This window comes from Geotrypetes seraphini, chromosome 2 (genome assembly GCF_902459505.1).
Source record: "Geotrypetes seraphini chromosome 2, aGeoSer1.1, whole genome shotgun sequence".
In the NCBI taxonomy this organism is placed as follows: domain Eukaryota; kingdom Metazoa; phylum Chordata; class Amphibia; order Gymnophiona; family Dermophiidae; genus Geotrypetes; species Geotrypetes seraphini.
In genome coordinates this window covers 253,929,119-253,949,084 of record NC_047085.1, presented here as the reverse complement: position 1 = coordinate 253,949,084, position 19,966 = coordinate 253,929,119, and the positions used below count along the sequence as shown (strand labels likewise).

The 19,966-nt window shown below is 41.6% G+C and overlaps 1 protein-coding gene across 3 annotated transcripts in view; it reads right to left on the bottom strand.

Moving 5' to 3' along the window:
- The window catches only part of RANGAP1 (Ran GTPase activating protein 1), a 220,637-nt gene that overhangs the window by 94,092 nt on the left and 106,579 nt on the right, over nucleotides 1–19,966 (bottom strand). For all 3 annotated transcript variants that reach the window (XM_033929405.1, XM_033929406.1, XM_033929407.1), the window contains exons 8-9: nucleotides 15,010–15,123; nucleotides 14,396–14,495 (exon numbers count right to left, since the gene is read on the bottom strand). In XM_033929405.1, coding sequence (XP_033785296.1) covers nucleotides 14,396–14,495; nucleotides 15,010–15,123 — 214 coding nt within the window. The remainder of the gene's footprint in view (nucleotides 1–14,395; nucleotides 14,496–15,009; nucleotides 15,124–19,966) is intronic.

Genomic DNA, 19,966 nt, shown 5'->3' with positions numbered 1-19,966 from the left:
CGAGTGTTGTAAGAAGAGTAGTACACCTCACCCACCCAATCCCTCCTAAGTTTCTCGTGTTCAACATTTGTGAGATGGGTCTCTTGTAGGAAAGCAATATCGATACGTTCCCTGCGGAACCAGGAGATTATTTTTTTCCGTTTGACCGGGGAGTGGATCCCATCCGCATTAAGGGACGAAAATTTTAGATTAACCATTTTCCACCCGGCCTGGATCGATAGGAGCAGAAAAGACAGTCTGATAGTGATAGAGGTAGAAGAGCCCCCCAGCAAGGCCCTCCCCTGCTCAGCATCAAAGGGATCATATATTAGCAAATGAAGGCAATACATAACTACCCGCGCTCTCGAGACTCCACACATACATCCCCAATCATACCCCCCCGATACACTCCCCCCCACCCCCCTACCTCCCAGCCACCCCCCCTCCGAACTGACCCACCTTCCATCACTCTACCCATCCCGGAACCAGTGTAGAACCAGTGCCCCGCACCCCCCCCCAGAAAACAAAGTGCAGCATGATATCTATATAGTCAGCACAAGAACAACAAAAGTAAACAAACACACTCTTCAAATGTGGCAATAAACAGAACGTCCACCCCGGGCTTCACAGCAGGCTGCAGAGGAAGAGAGTCATGCCCCCTGCACGATGAAGCGGACCCGGATCCCACAGAAGGGGCTCAATGGGTACAGGTGGCAGGAATATAGCCATGGGATGTATAAGTCCAGGAGCCACAGTCCAGAGGCCGCCAGCTTCCATCTCTCTTCGGGCCCCGGCCAAAGGATACCATCCCTGCTTTGACAGCAGAGAGAAAGCCCGCTACCTCCCTGGTGGGCTATACGATATGTCAATCGGGCCCACACCGGCTTCAGATCCCTCAAGGAGCCGGCAGTCCCTCCAGGTATGAACGAAGCGCTGCTGGAGTATCCATCATGACCACGCCAGTGTTGGTTTGGATGCGCACCTTAGCAGGATATTGAAGGGTGAATTTAATCCCTCTGGCATGAAGCTGTGTGCAGTAGGGCGCCAAAGCCCTTCGTTTCTCTGAGAGCCGGATGGAAAAGTCCTGAAAGAGCAGAAGCTTGGTGCCGTTGTAATCCAGGGAGCGGGCTCGTCGGTATGCCTCCAAGATACGGGCCTTAATTGCATAGTTGAGAAATCGGGCTATAACAGGACATGGTCTGGCCCCCTCAGCACGTGGCGCTCCTATGCGGTGTACCCTTTCCACATGCACCGGGCCCAGGGAAGCCGTGAGTCCCAGGGCCTGAGGCAACCACGTGGCCACCAGGTCTCCTAGCTCAGTGTCCCGGACCGACTCCGGCACCCCTATGAGCCTTAAGTTATTTCGACGGCTGCGGTTTTCAGCCTCCTCAGCCCGATCATCCAGCTGCTGGACCTTTGCTTCCAAGGCCGCCAGTCGCCCATCCGCCGTGTCCGCCCGATCTTCTTGGGCCGAGATTCGCTCCTCAGCCTGCTGGAGACGCGCAGCGTGCCCTGCAATTTTGTCTTTTACTTCTTCCAGCACAGCATGCAGTTTAGACAGTTTTTCATCAGCAATTTAGAAAGATGGCAGACTGAGACTTGCATGTCTGTCTCGTGCTGGGACGCAGCTGCCGAGATCGGGCTGGGGGCCGCCATTTTTTCCGGCTTAACTGACCTCTCTTTTCCAGGCCTCGGGGTCCTTATCGGCATGCCGGCCGATCGCAGCTGATCTGCGTGCCTCCGAGCGCTCACACTGTAGCAGGAGAGAGCCCGAAGTGAAGTAGTATAAATTCAGCGCGGTGCGTGCCGGCTATCAGCAAGTTGTGCGGCGATTTCTGGGGGAAGGAGCAGAGCCCGATCTACTCGCGTCCGTTCAGCGCGCTAGCGTCACGTGACCCCCCTGCTTTACTATTCCTAGTTGTATTTCGCTATCCCTTCCCTCCCTATGTTTTTTAAATGATGTCCTAGTTTTTAACCTAATGTTACTATTCAAAGTTTGTATTGTATTGTTTATTTTGTAATTGCTAATGAATGTATTTTAAATTGTTCATCGCTTTGAAATCTGACTAAGCGATCAATCAAGAGATATATTAAACTTGAAACTTGATAGCACACCTGGAATCTACTGCAGCACACAGTTTGTGAAACACTGTTCTAGATTGTTTTTGCTGATAGTGTCTCCTCTTAAAAAAACAAATTGTGAATCAGAACTCATATTTGGGAACATTTCAATAAGACACTATAGAGCAGCAAACAGTTATGACTTGATTCAGGCAGTGAAGACTAAATGTCAAACTGCACCAGCACTCATTTTAACATATAGTTAATTTCACAGTTATATGTGCTATGGACTGAGTTATAAAACTTCCTTATAATTGAGTAAATTTAGTGAACAAAAAGGTTCAGGCTCAGCAGACCAAAAGATTAGGTTCTTACCTTTGCTAATCTTCTTTCTTGTAAATCCACACTATTCCTGGACTAGTGGGTTATTCTCCTATGGTCGCCAGACAGCTTGTAGGGAGCTCATTATATTTATTTATTTATTTTATTTATTTATTTATTTTATTTATTTATTTTTTTAGATTTATATCCCGTTCTCCCAGTAGCTCAGAACGGTCTACAAGTAAACATACACAGTAGAAGTAATTAGGCAAATAAGATGTACAATAGGTTTAGATTATAGAGTCTTGAGCCCCTCCCCTCTTACCTCAGGACTGCCTTCCAGGAATTCAGTTTGTGACAAGGCAGCCGGAAATACCTATAGAGGGCAAAGGCAAAAGAGAGGGGTACAGAGATACTCCCCAACCAATAAGTTTAACCTGCTCATAACATGAAACCCGAATAATTTCTGAACAACTGAAATAAAAAACATCAGGAACCTGAACAATAAAAATAACAGAGCTATAAGGAGACACAGCTTACAATGATGGAATGGGGGTGTTGGGACAAAATGCTAAACACACATGGATGGAACTCTTAGAAAGGCAGGTCAATAAATCAAATATCCAGCTTACCAGTACTTGTAAAGACAGACAATCGGCGAATCAGCAGTTTCCAGGAACAAAGTATGGATTTACAAGAAAGGAGGGAACAGTGCGTAGAATCATATCGGAATCCATGATACACAAAAAGGGATCTCGACAGGAAAGAGCCTGAAGCTCAGAAACCCTACGGGCTGAGGTAATGGCCACCAGAAAGACAGACTCGACTGTGAGATCCATTAAGGATGCACATTCCAGAGGCTCATAAGGCGAAGAAGCCAAACAACGAAGGACCAGGTTGAGATTCCATGACGGACAAGGCAGTTGCAGGGGAGTCTGAAGCCTCAGCACACTCCTAGAAAACGGACATCTGGATGAGAGGCTAAGGAGCCTCTCGGAGAAATGGTGCCTAGACAGAAAAGACTGACAGAAGCCACAGCAAGGCAATCCTGGAAGAATTCCAGAATCCAGTGAACTAACAGAACAGACGGATCCTCGAGCTTCCAGATGAACCATGCCTGATAATATTTCTGAGCTTTCATGTAGGCTGCCACCATGGGTTTCTTCTTGCTATGTAGAAGGGTGGCAATCATGGCCAAGAAATAGCCCGCTTTCTTGCTGGCTGCTAATGCCATGAGGTCGAACGTGGGACGTCCCTAGCGTTGCACAATGCAGTCGAATGCACTGCGGGACATCAGACTCTCCAGAGTCCAGAGTCTGATGACTGAGAAAATCTGCCTAGAAGTTTCCACTCTGGCCACATGCACAGCTGAAAGCGCCATGAGGTGGCTCTCTGCCCACTGGAAAAGAAGCTGGGTCTCCACACTCAGGGAGGCGCTTCTGGTGCACCCTTGGCGATTGATGTAGGCCAGGCATGTCGTGATCTTTTTACGGTCACAAGTGCCATGAAAAATTAAGTTTCAAATTAAATTTTAACCCAATAAAGTTGGAGGATTCCTCCTCCCCCCCCCCCCCCATTTTTAATGAACCTTCTGTCATTTACTTGGATGTGATCAGCTGTTAAGCAAAAACAAAACAGAAAGATGAAGATCCAGTAAGAACTGTGAGGGAAAATGGAAAGTACATTTTTTCTTAAAGTTTTATTGAGTAATAACTTTCTTTAACTTTTATTGAGCAATTTGTGTTAAATTTAGGTTGAGTATTGATCCAGGCTGATCTTACACAATCTATAATATTTCGCTCTTGCTAATTAGTGAGATGTCTGAGCCTGCATTTCATCCACCAGCTTTTTGAAGTTGGGCGAATATTGCGTGAGGGCCAGTCTCAGGGAATCCTGGAGATGTTCATCTGTCATGTTGGAACGTTGTATACTCTTGTCATTTTCAGATGGAAAAACGCAGATTCACACAAATAAGTTGAACTGAAACAGGAGTGTACAGCTTCATTGCATCTTCTCAAGTTGGGAAATTTGTCTCTATGCACTAGCTTCCAAAACGATTCTTGCTCAGCACGGGTCTTGAGAAAAATGTCATTTTTAAGGGTTAATATTTTATTTTCAAGAGATGGCTTGTTCAATGAGTAATTTTTATTGATAGCAACTGCAGTTTCTTTAATGTCCACATCTACTTTGAATGGGTATGACAAGTACTCCACAACTGTTCCAATTTTTGGGAAGTCACAGAATCTATTTTTGAATTCCTGGATAACAGAACAGATTTCTGTCACACACTTCTCATTCTGAAAAACAAAATTTGGACATTGTCCCAGATAGTCCTGCGCATTAGGAAAATGATCAAAAGTGTTGTTTGCAAGATCAGTCATCATTAGCTCAAATTTGCTCTTGTAAGATGAAACTGTACTCATCATCTCGCCAATGCATTTGTTTTTACCTTGTAGTTCAAGGTTCATCTCTTAGTTCGCCTGTAAAGTCAGCAAGAAATGCCAGATCACATAACCACTCATCTTCCAACTCTGCTTGGTCATCTCCCCTCTCCTTTAACAAACTTCTTATTTCATTCAGCAAATCACAAAATCTTTGCAGAAATATGTGCCTACTTAGCCACCTTACATCTGTGTGCAAAATGATTTCCGCTGCCCCTTCATCAAGAATAAGATTAAAAAGCGTCTTTGATGTGATCTTCCACAAACTGAATTTACAATTTTGAAAGTGATGTCCATGTCAGTCTTTGTATTGAGTCTCTTGCTTGCCAAAACTTGCTGTTGAATGATGAAGGTAAGAAAGGAAATCTGGGAAATCATCATGCTGTCTACAGAGGGCTATGAAACCCTTAACCTCACCTGACATTGCTCTTGCTCCATCAGTAGTGATGGAAACAAGTCTATGCAATGGAAGATTACAATTTGTCACAAAAGAATGGAAAGAACTGAATATTTCCTGACCGGTAGTTCTCTCTTTTAAAGAAATCATTCCAAGTAGTTCTTCTTTAACACTGAAGTCTTCAAAAACCATCCAGATAAAGATTAGTAACTGGGCTATGTCTCTTATGTCTGTAGATTCATCTAGTTGGAGTGAGAAAGCAACACAATTTGAAACATCCTCCAATTGTTCAGTTTTGCCTCCACACATCTTTTCTATTCACCGCACGAGGGTGTTTCTTGACAATTGTACATCTTGAATAGCAGCTATGATCTCTCTCTTATTTTTAAATCCTTCAAAAAGATTGTCAGCTGCTTCAATAAAACAATCTTTTACAAATTCCCCTTCAGTAAAAGGTTTGCATTTCTTTGTGATCAGATTGCTGACCTTGAAGGATGCTATGGTTGTATTGACCGAATGTGACCTTGGCTTCGCCATCAACTGTTGCTGAGTAGCCAATTTCAATTTAAGTTCTTTGAGCTTCAGTTTACAAATTTCACTTTTGGGTGGAAAATCAGCATCAAACTTATTGCTAAGCAGAGCCTTATAATGGCGTTCCAGATTACCTTTTTTGGGCAAGGATAATGGGGTGTTACAAATTAGACAACACTTGTCTTTCACCACAATGACGAAGTAGTCCATTTCCCATTCATCATGAAAGTGGTAGGTTTTGCTCTTCTTTGGAACACTCATCTTCGTTATAGTGGGGTGGCTGGATGTAAGAAGACCAAATCTGCTAAGTTAGTATAAACACTAGCTGAATCTGGTCCAAAACTGTCACTGTCCCAAAGTATTAAAGATCAACAGGAACTGAAGACCTCTGGATGATGTGCAATACAAGGACTGGAGATGCCAAAACCACACATGCAGTTCTAAAAGTAAAATAAGAATTCATCATACTGGCACCAATAATCAAATACCGCCAAACAATCATCAAAAAAACTCAAACACCTGTCCAGCAAACCAGATAAAATCAAATACCGCCAAACAAGTCTAAATACCACCACACACGATTTAATAAATTCTACACACAGTGGAAAATCAACGCAAAGGCAAGGCGAAATAAAACTGCAGAGGCAAGCAAAAGTCACAATGGTTTGAACCAATCTGAAGGCAAGGCATAGGCAAGTTAGAACAAAATTGGAAAAGCCCACCAAAATCACCAAATTCTTGACACTTTGTTGTGTCTGCCTGAAATTGTTTAATGAAAGTGAACTATAAAGCAACCAATGATCAGCACACGATACAACTAATACGGTAAGTGTATTCAGGTAAAGCCCAGGCGAATGGATATCCCCTGGTATATAACACACTTCTAAGGGATGTTGGGGCAGGGGCAGGAGACCAGGTATGATGCCAGGCCTGTGGCGTATCGTCACGGGGTGAGGGCGGTGGCCCCCTGGGGTACCCACAAACTATTGGTATGAAAACAACAAGCGCCCCCAATACACCCGCAGGCAAGATTCCCACAGGCAGGGAAAAAAGACAGGCAAAGAATCAGCAGCGGAGACAAGCCCTCGGCAGACAACCTGCCGGCACAAGCTCTCTCCTAGCAACAGGGCAAGCTTCTGGAGAGATGGAGCCAAGTGGGGCTCGTGATCTACCTCTGACCCCCTCGCGATCTATAGGTAGATCACGATCTATCTGTTGGACATGCCTGTTGTAGGCCATTGCCATGGTGTCTGAAAAGACGTGGACGGCTCAATGTCAAAGATGAGCCTTGAAGTGGAGAAGAGCCAGTTAGTTTGCCAGAAGCTCCAGTCGATTGATCGACCACTTCCACTCGAAGAGGGCCCACCAGGCGCGAATTCTGAAGAGCCCGATGCAATCCTGGAAGCTGAGACAACATCAGTTCGAGGAGTGGAGGGAATCGACTCATCATTGGCAACGTTACCTAATATTTGGAGAGTGCTTCAAAAGCTGGAAGTTGCGGTAACAAAATCTGCTGGAGATATATCAACGGTAGTGAGTAAACTGGATGACTTATCAGTTTCAGTACAGAATATAAAACTGGAAATGAATTTAAAATTATATCAGCTTTAACTACACCAACCGATATGTTTAAAAAATACCTCATGGGGGCGTGGCTTGGAAGTGCATGAAAACGGTCAGGTGAACAACGAGCTCCGGGCTGACTGGCTTATTAATGAAAAAATAAACTTTTAAAATAGTTTTTAAATAGTTTTTCTTACCTAAACAGAACAATAGTGTCTGCATTATGGCTTCATGGAAGAAATCGAAAATGGAGGCGGCTGGGACAGGAAGTGCAAAGCCGGAACCAGCAACACCTTCAAAGGTCCCGCTGCCAAGTGAAGAAAATACAGACATTTTAACAGAGCTCCGGCAGATAAAACAAATTGTGACTGACAACGCAAAAAAAAAACTGCAAGAAGTCAATGAAAAGGTTGAAAACCTTACACAAAGAATGCAAGTAGTGGATATTAGATTAGAACAGCTAGAAAAATGGTCGGATTCAACGGAAGTTGAACTGGCACATTGCAAGCAGGATCGGAAGAAAACAGAAATGTTAACAAAAGACCTGGAAGATTGTATGAACCGCAAAAGGAGTAACCTTAGAATAATAGGGTTACCTGAAGGTGTAGAAAAAAATGATCCAATAGCTTTTCTAGAGAACTTTCTTCCAAAAATTTTACCTTTAAATACAAAGTTTCCCCTAGAATTTGAAAGGGCAAGCAAAGAGGACCTCGAACATTAATCTTTAAATTATTAAGACACCAGCAAGTCATTGAGATCTTACGTTTGGCAAAAGAAAATAAAAATTTAAGATGTCAAGATGCTAGAATTCATATCATGCCTGACTTTGCAAGGGACACAGCACTAAAAAGGAAAAAGTTGCTAGAATTACGCCCGCAACTTAGAAGTCTTGGTGCTAAATATGGTTTAATGTATCCCGCCATAATGCGGGTTACATATGCGAATAAAACTTTGAACTTTGTAGATCCAGCAAAGTTGCTTGAATATTTAGATCAATATGATCAGCAGATGACATCTTAAAAGAAAGATGCTTATTTTAAGTTTGCGGCTATGAGCGGAAATGAATACTCTTACATTTATTAAATATATTGGAAATTATATCCTTTACAAATTTAAGTTTTTCCATATAAGTTGTATCTTCAATTACAATATAGAATGTTTGGAAATTTGAACTAACTGATACCTCCTAATGAAGCAAGCACTGAAAATTCTATATTCGATTTACTCCATATAATCTCTGGTAAGATCTGATAATAGTACACTGTTTTTAAAGATTTTTCTTAAAAGAACTTACTACATTCTTCACGACGACTGGTGTTGTATGTTATAAGAGACTTAAGATTCAGTTGTTGAACTCTTGGGAATCAATAAATAAGCAAAGGGAGGAAAGATGAGATCACAGCAAGGACTTGTTGTAGTTTAAAAATCCTGACAGTGCGGGATATGGTAAATCCTCTGGATCATAAAAATAATATACTATATTATTTGGAATGTCAATAAGGAAAAAAAGTCAAATTTCATCAAAAAATAATACGCTCTTACTTATTATGACAGGAGTCGCCATTCAACAGATTACATTTAATTGGAAAAACTGGAGTAGATTAAATTATAGTTTCTGGTGGAATTCTCTGTCATATATATATATATATATAAGATGGAAAGAACATTAGCTATACAGAAAGGAAATTTTAATAAATTTCAGGAGGTGTGGAGACCATTAATAGAATATTGTAGTGAATAAATAACATTTTTCCCTTATTGGTATAATTGCAAAGTGAGGGATGGGAGGGAGGGATTTTTAATCTTGTATTAAATGTTTAGATTAATAGAAAAGATTATATATAATGTATTCAATGATATATGAAATAATAGGGATGGGAGGGAGGGTTTAAATATTACTAATTTAAGTCGATTATGATAGATATTCAAGTGATATCTTTTAAGTTCAAATGTTATTTTCTGACGCACTTGTTGTAAGATGTAAAAATGAATAAAGAATTTTAAAAAATAAAATAAAAATACCTCATGGAAAATTTGAAATTTTCTTCTGACATGATGCCTCCAATAAATAGAATTGACTATCTACCAGGAAGAATAGAAAACTTGCCTGATAGACAACTTGATACAGTGCAACCAATGGATTTGAATAATATAACTCAGATTCTTGAGAGCTCCAATGAGGAGATCGAATATAGAGGAACTTTGATTATTTCCTTAGTTTTTTAACAGGATTTAAATATGTTAATGAAGGCCTACTTTCAGTCTCTTCAAGCTTTGTTTTTGGGCCAAAAAATTTGGATCTTCCCAGATGTTACCAAAGTTACTCAAGATCAGAGAAAGTTGTTTTTGGCCATGTGGGAGAAAGTAATAAAATTGGAAGCTACTTTTCTACCTAGCTTCCCCTGTAGATGTTAAGTTTGTTGGAATCAAGGATGTTTTCTTTGCTCCTGAGCAACTCCAGAATTTTTTGGACACAAAAAATTTGGTGAAATAATTGGACGAATGAAAAATTTGGCTGGCATGGCTCACGTTAAGCCTTTTTCTTAATATGTATTTAATTCCTTAATATGAGACCTCCTTGCCTCAGTTAATTTCTTACTTCTCTTAGAAAGGATTATGGAGGTCTAAGAAAGAGTATGAAAGATATTATTAATTAATATCTTTTCTTTAGTTTTAGTTGTCTTCTAAATATTATTTCTCCTAATTTCATAAGTTTTCCTTTTTTTTAGATTGTGTTCTGAATTACTGTAGCAAGTGGATTCTTGAGTTTTTTGTTTGAAATGCAAATAAATAAATAAATAATATAAAAAGAAGAGGACTCACCAGCCCTGAACTGGAACATGCATGCACACAGCACCCCCAGCCCTTGAGACTGGCATCCATCGTTAAGATCACTCACTCGATAATCCGGAGGGGGAGACCCTTGGACAGTGAAAAGAGGACTCAATGGGGCTAGACTGCTCTGAGACACCAATGCATAAGGTAGTGGGAAATGCAAAGGATCCCTTTGCAGACTCCAGCGCCAAATCAGAGCATTCTGCAATGGGCGCAAATGCATCCTGGCCCAAGGGACCACATCGATTGTCGCCACCATGGTCCCCAGGACCTGGAGATACTGCCAGGCTGTCTGGACCGGAGAATCCAGAAAGGCCCTGATCAACTGGCACAGCTTTTCCTGATGCGACTCAGGCAGGAACACCTTGTTCTGACCCTTGTGGAAGCAAACCCACAAGTATTTCAAGTCCTGTGTTGGCTCGAGGTAACTCTTCCAGAAGTGAACACCCAGCCCAAGTGCTAATGCAGCTAAATGACTTGGCAAACAGCCCAACACCCCTCAGAATTCAAAGGAGCCCTGATCAGTCAGTCATCCAGATACGGGTACACTAGGACTCCTAAGGAGTACACATGAGCTGCCACCACCGCCATTACCTTGGTGAAGGTTCTGGGTGCCGTTGCCAACCCGAAAGGCAGTGCTGTAAACTGATAGTGCTGCTGCAGAACAGGGAATCTCAGGTACTTCCTGTGTTCCGGGAAGATGGAAATGTGGAAATATGCTTCTGTCAGATCCAGGGAAGCCAAGAATTTCCCTAGCACAACCGAGGCAATCTCCGAACGCATGGTCTCCATCCAGAAACGAGGCACTCTCAGTTTCACATTGACCACTTTGAGTTCCAGGAACAGTCTCCAGTCGTTGGAGCCTCTAAATACGAGCAGAAATGACAAGCTCCTACAGTCTAGCTTTTAAGAAGAAACTGGATTCCTGGAGGGCAATTTTGAGGTAAAACGGGAAGGGCTCAAGACCCTGTATAATGAGCTCCCTACAAGCTGTCTGGTGATCATAGGAGAATAATCCAGGAATAGAGTGGGATTGTACAAGAAATGCTGCTTTTTGTTATAGGAGAGACCAGGACACAATTTCCAAGCTTGGTTTCTCATTCTGGGGAGCTTATGTAAGGCAGCATTCACAGCCACTCCACATTGTAACCTCTGACAACTGGACTCAGTTGGGCTCCTGGCTGAAGGACTCTCACTGCAACAGTAGGAAGCTCAAAACATAAAAAGAAAACCTTGGGAAGTTGTGAATGAGGGCTCCTGGTCAGAAAGTTGGAAGACTGAATGGTGGAAGTCAAGAGAGTATGGGTTGTTCTATAGCCCAAACTATAGCATTGTGTGCTGTGGGTTTCCTGATAAGAGCTGGTTAGACCTGCAAACACCATGGGACATCAAGTGCTCAGATCTAGGAAAGGTCTGTGCTAGAGAGTTGCGTGGGAACAGAAATCAAACCCGTCCCTGCTGGAACTGAATCCATCCCCACACATCCCTGCAAATAATCTCTTCCGTCCTCCCATCCCCACAAACTTCAGAAGCAGTTATTTCATTTAATTTGGAAATATTAATTAGGAAAAATACATACTTTGTAAATGGATCTCTGCCAGAGCCTCTAATATAAATATACAAAAAAATATAAATACTCTAGCTGATGAGGATCCTCAGGCTATGTCAGCTGAAGACTTTCTCTAAAGGTGACTAAAAATCACTTTTACCAAGCTTAGCAAGCAGAGCAGCGTCCTTAAACCACAGATGCTGACACCTCAGTGGCTCAAGATGCTGCCAGTGACTGCTACGCTTGACAGAAGAGAATTCTGGCTACCTTTGAAGGAAGTCCTCAGCTGGCAGTACTTGGAGATCCCCACCAGCTACAGCAAGGGTCAGCAAATACTTCAACACTGGAGAAATATTCTGTTGAACACAATACAAATACATCTCTTTTTTTCTGCATTCCTGGCTTGTGCATGTCTTCCTCTCTCTCTCCTGCATCCCCATGTACAACATATTTCTCTTTCTCTCTCATTACCTCCCTTGCTGCAAAGGGAGTGAGAAAGGAGGGCAGAGAGAATCCAGGGTGCATCTCTCCCACCCCCTTTACAGCCAAGTGCAACATTTCTTTCTCTCTCATCCACTGGCTCCTGTACAGCATCTTTTGTCCCTCCCCACCATTTCTCCTTCTGTCAATCCTCTCCAACACCATCTTGCAGCTCTTCCTCCCTTCCCTCCACCATCTTGATCAACATTCCTCCCTCTAGCATCCCATTCCATCTATCCCACCCTTCTCTCTCCATCACAACATCCAATATTTCTCCCTCTTCTCCACTACTATCATGTCCAACAATTCTCCCTTTTTTCCTTTCCCCATGTACACCATCTCTTTCCCTCCCACTCCATGTACCTATGTCCAACAATTCTCTTTCTCTTCCCTCACCAACTTGCAGAATCTTTTTCCCTCCCTTCCCACCACTCCATCCATGCATCATCTCTCTTTCCCTCCCTTCCTAACTCTTCAGCCTGCCTTACCAGCTAACCTTACCTGCCTTAACAAGGTCCCCAACCCCAGCCCATGAAGCATCTGTCCTTCCCTGCCCTCCCAAACCCCTCCCACCCCCAGCCCATATAGCATACACTCTCCCCCCCCCACCACCAGTGGAATCCTATGGCATAACCTCTCTCTTTCTCTCCAGATCCAAACACCTCCACCTACCTCTCTCTGGCCGCTGTTATTTTAAATCTTCTGGCAGCCATCAGCAGCAACGAGGTGAGCACACTGCTGTCGGCCTGCCCCAGAAGTCTTCATTCTGCAGCAACTTCCTCTTTCCGTGTAGGCAGGACGCTGCAAAATTAAGGGTTTCCTGGGCAGGCCGATGGCAGTATGCTCACCTTGTTGCTGTAGACTCCTCCGGCTTCCCATTGCCCCATTCCTGTGCAGCTTTCTAGACAGTGCACAATGTCCTTTTACCCCTTATAACAGAAAGGGTTTCCCACAGCTGTGAGAGTTTATTGAGGATGGAGTGAAAAGAAAAAAAAAAAAAAAAAAGAATCTAGGTGACCTGAAATAAATATGTGCTAATATCAAACACTAGAGAACTTTACCACTATTCACAGCAGTGTGTTACTGAGCACAATGTGCTAACATTAGGTCTGATGAAAAAAAAAAAAGGACGTCTGTCCATGGAATTCAGCCCTCTTATTTGGGCAACTGATTGTAGTTACTCACAGGAAAGAATAAAGAATTGTGGAATGTATGTAAGGGATTTCAGGATGGGAGAGGGAGGGTTATATTTACAACTATAAGTTATAATGATAAGATGTACAAGTGGTTAAATCTATGTTATTGTGTTGCAATTTTTGTACACTTGATGAAAGTTTTAAAATGAATAAAGAATTAAAAAAAAACAAAACTACATTCCAAAGTTAAAATTTTCTTCTCAACTTCCGCAAAGTAATTAAGGTCAAATCATTTGATTGGCAGATAATATAATCAGACTTACTATCCAATATCACTAAACTCCATACTCACTGAAATATAAGCAAGCAGTGAGAAGTGATGTGGAAGGCAAAATTTACATCATCTCAAACAGCACGAAGAGTCTTGGAAGCTAAACTTACTGCTGCTAATCTAACCTAGTGCAGCACTGTTTTAATTATAGTTCTATGTAGTGAAATAGTTCCATCAGCTCTCAACGAGATACAAGGTATTATTTTTATTTATCTCATAATGCATATGAATATATCAATAGTCTCACTATATTTGTATGAAATTCTGTTACGGGAGGGGATGGGGATGGGAGGGTTTCTATTTAATAATAATTGTTTAGATATTAGGTGTATTACATAATATTCAAGATATTATAGAATATACATATGTAATGAAATGTTATATTTAATGTGTTGTATGAGAGTTAATCAAGTGTGTATTTATAAGTTCATATGATTTTATCTAATACACTTGTAATATGCAAAAATGAATAAAGAATTTAAAACAAAATGAGATACAAGGTATGTTGATTCTCTCTCCAAATGTCAATTTAAGTGTAGGTAAAGTCACCCTTTTTAATGCTAGTGTATCTGACTCCGCAACACTTTAAGGGAAAATTTGGAATAGTATTTTCATAGATCAGACCAGTTTATCTTATCAGTATCCTCAAGCCTATCACACTTTAGCTGAGCTGTCCCCTTTTCACAAATGCTTTCAAATCATATGTGAAAAAAGATGGCATTTTTCAGCATCATTCCCCACATCCTTTGTTTATAGGTTCTGTTCATGTACCATTTAGATCCAGTTTCTCCAGTTCTACCCTGTCCTCTAGTGCTTCAGCAACAGCCACAGCTGCATCGCGCTTGATTTCACAGTAGGACAGGTTCAGCTCCTGAGACCAAAAATAGAAAAGAAAAATCAGCTAAATTTTTCAATGATGTCATTCTTAGGTCTGTATATTTTTATAGAAACCCCTGCAGTATTGAAAGAAGATAGTACACTTCTCCCTCCTTATTCGCGGTTTCAGCATTCACAGTTTCGATTATTCACGGTTTCTAGCTTGCTGGCTCCTCCCTCCAAATTACATCAGATTACATAGAGAAATCGCGATTCTAAGCATTTACAGAGAAAATCGCTGATTACCAGCACTTTCTTCACCGTGTTTTGCCTCTCCTTCAGGAATAGGCCAGGTCTCCCACCATGTTATTCACAGTTTCACCATATTCATGATGGTTTTTAATAGAAAACAGCGAATAACACATGAAAAAGTTCGCGTTTTTTCTGTATTTATGGTTCTGTTAATCCCCTATCACAGCGAATACGGAGGGAGAAGTGTAATACCACATGTCAGCTGCATAAAAGGCTGGTTATATAAACACAAACACAGTACAAGTTTTAGGTTTAACCTTTAGTTTGTGAAGTCCCTCTTTGATGGACTCTGCAATGGCCAGAGCACCTTTAGATCGTACCAAACAGTCTCCAAAATTGATCACTTCTACCTGACGAAGTGTTTTCAGGGCCTGTGGGACAGAAAGATGGATAAATAAAGTTTATTATCCCAGTATATAATTATTTTACCTTACTATTATCTCTCTGATTTAGGGCTCCAACACAGTAACACAGTAAATGATGCCATACAGAAATTAATATGGCCCATTCAGTAGACCCACCAATGTCTTTTTATGGTTCTAACAGCCACTATTTCTAATATTTATTATTTCTATAGTGCTACCAGTTGCACGCAGCGCTGTAAATTAAGCACACAGGAGATGGTCCCTGCTCGAAAAAGCTTACAATGAAAGACACACTGGACAAAAAGCACAGTTACTTACTGTTAACAGGTGTTATCCAGGGACAGCAAGCAGATATTCTCACATATGGGTGACGTCATCCACGGAGCCCCAGTACGGACACTTTAAAAGTGCATCGCCACTTTAAGATTTTTTGAAAGTTCGTGATTGCCCTCCCACCCAATGTAGGCTTGCGATATCTTAGTAAGAAAGCTAAGAAGCCAACCAGGGGGTGGGTTGTGATAATATCTGCCTGCTGTCCCTGGATAAGACCAGTTATGATAAGTAACTCTGCTTTATCCAAGGACAAGCAGGTGGAACTACCAAGCTTATTACAATGGGATGGAAGAAGTGTTGGCCATTAAGAAAATAAATTTTGCAATACTGCTTGGCCAAAGTGACCATCCCATCTGGTAAAAGATTCCAGACAGTATTGAATGTGAATGTATGAACCAAATATTGACTAGAGTAGCAAATCAACAAATAACATACAATTGGAAAAATTATGACAGATTAAGTTATAATTTTTGGTGGAATTCTGTATGCCATATATATAAAATGGAGCGCACAATAGCAACACAGAAAGGTTATTTTGGTAAATTTCAGAAGATCTGGAGACCATTAACAGACTTTTGTAATGAATGATAACATTTTCCCATAATAAGATATTTGTTTTTGTTTTAAGTTTTTTTTTATTCATTTTTCACATAACAACAAGTGTATCACTTAAATTTATACAATTTCATTACGTACACACTTGATATTCCTTCATACATTACTATATATATAACGTATCATTATATAATCTTTTACTATAATCTTGAAGCAGTATATAATATTTAATAAGTATACCAACTATTTCTCAATTATAAACCCATCCCCTCCCCTTCCTTATGCAACTGCATATAATACAACAAGATATATTGATAAATTATTTATATTATAAGATGATTAAAATAAACCCCCCCACCCCCCTCTTATCAATATCTTATTATGGGAAAATTGTATCATTCATTGCAAAAATCTATTAATGGTCCCCAAATCTTCTTAAAACTTATCTATATAACCTTTTTGTGTTGCAAATGTACGTTCCATTTTATACATATGGCATACTGAATTCCACCAAAAGTTATAATTTAACCTGTCATAACTTTTCCAATTGTATGTTATTTGTTGAACTGCTATTCCAGTTAATATAAATAAGTTTGTTGTTATTTGAAGAAATTTGACTATGTGCTCTCATTACTGTGCCAAATAAAATCGTATCATATGTCAAGGCTACCAGATTCTCCAACATCCTATTTATCTGAGGCCAAATTGATTTCCAAAATAATAATATGGAAACATTGGATGATGGCTGGAATTCGTACTTTAGAGGATGTGATAAACAAAGGTAAACTGCTTGAGGTTTCACAATTGCAACATAAATTTGGTTTAAATAAATCGCAATATTTTAGGTGGTTGCAATTGAAGCAGGCTATTCAAGTGGGGTTCCCTGAATGGAAAAATCTTAATTATCATAGCCTGGAATTCTTATGTTTTCAGATGGATTCTATGGGTCACTAGGCCGCAATGTGGTATAAATTAATATCTGGATTTGTAAATAAAAAGCAAAAACATGGTCTTAGAGACATTTGGAGCATTGAGATTAAGCATCAGATTACTGCATCTCAATGGCCACGACTATGGTCTTGGAGGTTAAGATGTAGTTTCAGCATTTATGAGACAAACATGGTTTTTTCTTTTGCACAGAGCTTTTTGGACCCCTGCTCGTTTACAAAAACTTGATAGCTCTAAGTCTAATAAAAGCTGGCACTGTCATCTTGAGGCAGGGACATTAGATCATCTTTTATTCTATTGTCCATTCATATTATTATTTTTAAGATATTTGTTAAGCGGGGATGTGGGTTGGTAATATTTTATTCATCTTATAATATGTCTGAAACGGGTAGGGAGGGATTGGGGGGGCTTTCTATTTTAATTATAATTGTTATACATATTAAATGTATTATATATTATTTAAAATATTATAGAATATGAATATAAGAATGATATGGTGTACTTAAAGTGTTACATGAAGGAAAGTCAAGTGTGTATTTATAAGATCATATGAATTTTATTGATGCACTTGTTGTGATATGCAAAACTGAATAAAGAAATTAAAAAAAAGAATGTATGAACCAAGGACCAAGTAGCAGCTTTACAGATCTCATCAATAGGAGTGGAATGAAGGAAAGCAACTGAAGCTGCCATAGCTCAGACTTTATGTGCTGTACAAGCTGCCAACTGTTTAGAAATAGTTATCTTGGATACCGGCTGGCCCAACTTGTTAGGGTAAAAAGAGATGAACAATTGAGGAGACATTCTGTGAGATTGTGTCCTTTGCAAATAGTAAGTGCGGGAAGCTGAGCTGGAGGGGGATTTTCTTGAAATAGAACTGGACAGAGCACTAGGTCCTGTGCCAGCAGATCGGCCAAGGGACATTGTAGCTTGTTTTGAACGCTACCCTCTTAAAGAGCGTGTGTTGCAGGCTGCCCGGAAAGTGGGCTACTTGAAATTGTAGGGCGCCAAAGTGGAACTCTTTGCTGATGTGTCTGCCATAACTCTGAAAAGAAGGCGTGAATTTTGAGAAGTAACCCGATATCTCTCTGATCATGATATACGCTTTCGTTGGCACTATCCATTTGGCTTCTCCTTTGTGCTGGACAATAAAACTTGTTGATCACCACTTGCTCATAACAAAACTTTTAACGATAGGGATAATAGATACTATTCTCAACTTGTTCACAGACTTCCTCATGAACAGAAAAAGCACAGTTACTTACCGTAACAGGTGTTATCCAGGGACAGCAGGCATATATTCTCACATGTGGGTGACGTCATCTACGGAGCCCCAGCGCGGACAGCTTTTCAAGCAAACTTGATTGATGTTTCAAGTTTGCTACACTGCACCACGCATGTGCATGCCTTCTTCTTGCCCACTAGAGGGCGCATCCCCACCTCGTGGTCCTCAGTTCAATAACCAGCAAAGAAGCCATCCCCGGGGAGGAGGGCGGGTTGTGAGAATATATGCCTGCTGTCCCTGGATAACACCTGTTACGGTAAGTAACTGTGCTTTATCCCAGGACAAGCAGGCATGATATTCTCACATGTGGGTGACCTCCAAGCCAACCAAAAAAGGGCAGGTGGGAGGATGGCAATTTAGGAAAACAGGTTACGTAACACCGACTGGCCAAACCGGCCGTCGCTTCTGGACAAAGTGTCCAGACAGTAGTGAGAGGTGAACGTATGAACCGAAGACCAAGTGGCAGCTTTACATATGTCCTCCACAGGAGTAGACCGGAGGAAAGCAACAGAAGCTGCCATAGCCCTGACCTTATGCCCCGTGACTCGACCATGGAGCGTGAGACCAGCCCGAGCGTAGCAAAAAGAAATACAAGCAGCCAACCAGTTGGATAAGGTGCGCTTGGAAACAGGATGTCCCAACCGATTAGGATCAAAGGACAAAAACAATTGAGGAACCTTCCGATGAGACTTGGTACGTTGGAGATAAAAAGCCAACGCCCTCTTACAGTCAAGCGTGTGAAGCGCCGCCTCACCAGGATGAGAGTGGGGCTTCGGGAAGAACACTGGAAGAACTATGGACTGATTGAGGTGGAAATCAGACACAACCTTAGGTAAAAATTTGGGATGGGTGCGAAGAACCACCTTGTCATGAAGAAACACAGTAAAAGGTGGATCCGCCACCAGAGCCTGCAGCTCACTAATCCGACGAGCGGATGTGAGCGCAAGCAAAAAGACCACCTTCCAAGTAAGAAACTTAAGAAGAGATTTGTCAATAGGCTCAAAAGGAGGCTTCATCAGTTGAGCTAATACCACATTAAGATCCCAAACTACAGGAGGAGGTTTCAGAGGAGGATGAACATTCACGAGACCCCTCATGAAACGAGTTACCAGAGGATGAAGAGAAAGCGACCGACCCTCGATATGCCGATGGAACGCCGCAATAGCACTAAGATGCACCCGAATGGAAGTCGTCTTCAGCCCAGACTTAGACAGATGCAACAAATATTCCAACACCGAAGACAATGGAACCGAACTCGGGTCCAGATGGTTCGATGAGCACCAGGATGAAAATCTGGTCCACTTCTGGGAATAACAAAGCCTAGTCGAGACCTTTCGCGAGGCTTCCAAAATCTCCCTCACCGACTGAGAAACAGGAACCGAAGTCAAGGGGAAAGGAACCAAGCGGTCAGATGTAAAGACTGAAGATTGGGATGTAACAGCGAACCCCGACTTTGAGACAGCAGAGAGGGAAAAACAGGCAGCAGCAGAGGTTCCCTGACATTGAGTTGAAGGAGCAGGGAGAACCAGTGCTGTCTGGGCCAAAGAGGCGCAATGAGAATCATAGTGGCTCTGGTCGATTTGAGATGTACCAACGTTCTCAAGATCAGAGGAAAAGGAGGGAACGCATAAAGGAACTTCTCCTCCCAGTCGAGAAGGAAGGCATCGGCCTCGAGACGGTCCGGGGAGTACATCCGAGAACAATAGAGGGGCAGTTTGTGAGTCTCCG